Source organism: Mastomys coucha, unplaced genomic scaffold (assembly GCF_008632895.1).
Source record: "Mastomys coucha isolate ucsf_1 unplaced genomic scaffold, UCSF_Mcou_1 pScaffold9, whole genome shotgun sequence".
NCBI lineage: Eukaryota > Metazoa > Chordata > Mammalia > Rodentia > Muridae > Mastomys > Mastomys coucha.
The window spans coordinates 49,639,965-49,642,888 of NW_022196915.1; the positions used below are offsets into that span (position 1 = coordinate 49,639,965).

At 35.4% G+C, this 2,924-nt stretch overlaps 1 protein-coding gene across 1 annotated transcript in view; it reads right to left on the reverse strand.

Moving 5' to 3' along the window:
• Nucleotides 1–1,268, reverse strand: part of Defb109b (defensin beta 109B) — an 8,053-nt gene extending 6,785 nt beyond the window's left edge. The window contains exon 1 of the mRNA XM_031362520.1: nucleotides 1,195–1,268. Within this exon, the coding sequence (XP_031218380.1) occupies nucleotides 1,195–1,252 (58 nt within the window). The 5' untranslated portion in view covers nucleotides 1,253–1,268. The remainder of the gene's footprint in view (nucleotides 1–1,194) is intronic.
• Between the last annotated feature and the right edge of the window lie 1,656 nt (nucleotides 1,269–2,924).

The following is a 2,924-nucleotide window of genomic DNA, read 5'->3' on the forward strand; positions in this document are numbered from 1 at the left end:
TGTAGACCAGGCTGGCCCCAAACTCAGAAATCCACCTGCCTCTGCCTCCCAAGTGCTGGGATTAAAGGTGTAAACCACCACTGCCTGGCCTAGTTGTGAGCCTTAATGTGGTTGTTGGAAATTGATTTTAGGACCTCTACTCGCTCTGGTCAATTCCACTCACTCTGGTCAACTCAGCTCACTTGGTTCCTGCTCACTCCAGCCCAAAGATTTTTTTTATTATTATACTTAAGTACACTGTTGCTGTCTTCAGACACACCAGATGAGGGCATCAGATCTCATTGTGGGTGGTTGTGAGCCACCATGTGGTTGCTGGGATTTGAACTCAAGATCTTTGGAAGAGCAATCAATGCTCTTACCTGCTGAGCCATTTAGCCAGCCCATGATATTTTTTTAAATTCACATAATCCATGCTCAGTCTATTAAATTTTTTATTCATTCACCATTCTTTATACCCATTCTTATCTTTTCAATTACTATACATAAACTTGTACGTACCAAGACATTACAACTTGGTGTCTTTGCTTATTACTTACCCACAGTTCTTTTTCTTTTCTCATTCTACAGGTTCATTTTGCAATGCATTTTACATGTAAAACAACTTTCACAAGGTGTATTACCTTGAGTTTTGTTGGTTTATATTTTGACCCATCTCACAGAGACAGTGAGCTAATTTTCTCATTAGAAGATCTGTTATAAATGTGTGTAATATATTCCATTTCCACTTGTATATTTAGGAATCTTTCTGCTGTAGTTCATTCCCATGCTAACTTCCCCTTGTCTAACAGGGATTCTGAGTTTTCGCTTGGATTGGATTAGTTGTCTCTTCTCATAAGATGTCCAGGTCTTTGTGACCCTCATTGAACATCATCTCTCCTTGAAGAGTTTCTATTCTCTCTTTTGAGCGAGTAGATGACCTCATAAATGCTGCTTAAATACTGCTGCAAAATGTCCTAGAAGAAAACTAAGCATCTACAAAGAACCTATGCCTCCCAAGGAATCCAAAGAAACGATGTAGTACAACATGACCCCATTTGACATTTGGGTTAATGGCAATGTATGTCTGTTTTATCCTGACATAATCTTAGTGGAGCTGAGAATATTGGGTTTCTGAAACTGTAAAATTAATTAATCTCTGACCTTCCAGAGAGACTTTTAAACTGATTATGTCCCTTATGATTAGCCACCACTTACCTCGGGGTAAGAGGTCCAAGAGGAAGACTAGAGTAGAGAGGAGCAGGTACAGTCTCATGGCGGAAGAGTCCGTGAGGTGAAGATGTACAGACCTTTGGAGTCTAGACTCTTGGAGGATGGCAGATCCAGAGCTTTTTATAATGGTCCTGGGTCTGTGGTTTGTTCTTGGCTAGCAGAGCCTAACCAACAGAGAATAAGTTATTCTCCCACAGGAAATCTTCAGACACACAAGTGGACATAAATGTGGCAATAATGCAATGGAGGAAAGAGCAATAGATACAAAATAGCCAATACAATTGATAAGGGAAAGACAAAAGTAAAACAAACAAGCAAACAAAACCAAAAAAAAAAAAAAAACCCAACAACACTTAACTTCAATACTTACTGTAATATAAATCACAACAATTAAGATGTATTACAAAAGAGTAAATCAGTGCATCACAAGAAAAGAAAAGTCCCAGAATTAATCTTATACAAAAATTGACTAAAACCAAAGGCAACTCAATGGAAAAAAAGATAACTTTCTCAACAAATAGTTCTATAGTACAACTTGAAACTCATAGTTAGAGCTATGTATCTAAGGACACATCTTATAACTATCACAAAAAAATTAAGTTAAGATGGATGCTATTGCCCAAAGTCTTGAGATGTGGCATTGGCTTTTTAAAAGATGAAACTTCAAAAACATGACCTATAAAAAAAAGAATCAACAACTTAGATTTCATTAATATTAACAACTTTTTTATGTGAAAGGCTTAAGACGTAAGAAGTCCTAGAGCTGGAGTGATGGAAGTCTTTATAAAATATCTAACAAAGTTCTGGTGTCCAAAATATACAAACAGTGCTCACAAATCAATAAGAAAGCAAGCAACATAAAATTAGATCAAAAGAATGAGCAAGCATTTTGCCAGAGATGAGCAGTAAGTAAATGTGTTAAAAAGAAAAGAAAACCCACATTAAAGTAAAATACCATTACAGACAAAATGGCCCAGACCTGTAACACTAGCCCTGTTGAATATCCAAAATAGTGTGAAGAAACAGGAATGTTCACTCATTACTGATAGGACAGAAATACAACTTTACCATTGAGTTAAAAGAGATTAGAAAAATTGACCTTTATTGAGCTTTACCATGTTAACCCTTGGAATTTACCTAAACATTTTATACCCATACAAAATAGCAGCTTTTTATAATTTTTTTTTTTTTTTTTTTTTTTTTTTGGTTTTTCGAGACAGGGTTTCTCTGTGTAGCCTTGGCTGTCCTGGAACTCACTTTGTAGACCAGGTTGGCCTCATTTATAATTTTTAAAAAATTTAAAAGCTAACAAGGTATTTTCCAATAGACAACCCAATACTGGAAGCATATAAAGTCAAACTAGACATGACAAAAAAAGAGCTATGACACATTATAGTTAAAATACCAAAAAAATGTGACAAGGGAGAAAATTTAAAGTTGCAAAGAAGAAAATCCAAGTCAGAGATAAAGACAAAATAATCATAAAAAAAAAAACTGATTTCTCACCAAGAGGGCATGGGTTGCTGTGCTTTAGAAAGTCCTAGAAAATGACTGCCAAACTAAACTATTATATCCTGCAAAGCTATCCTTCAAAGCTGAACAAGAAGTAAAGGCTTTCTAAAACAAGTATAAAGTGAGAAATTTATAACCACTGAACTATCAACACATATAATGCTGGAAGAAATCAAATGCAAAAGAAAAGTAATACAAATACC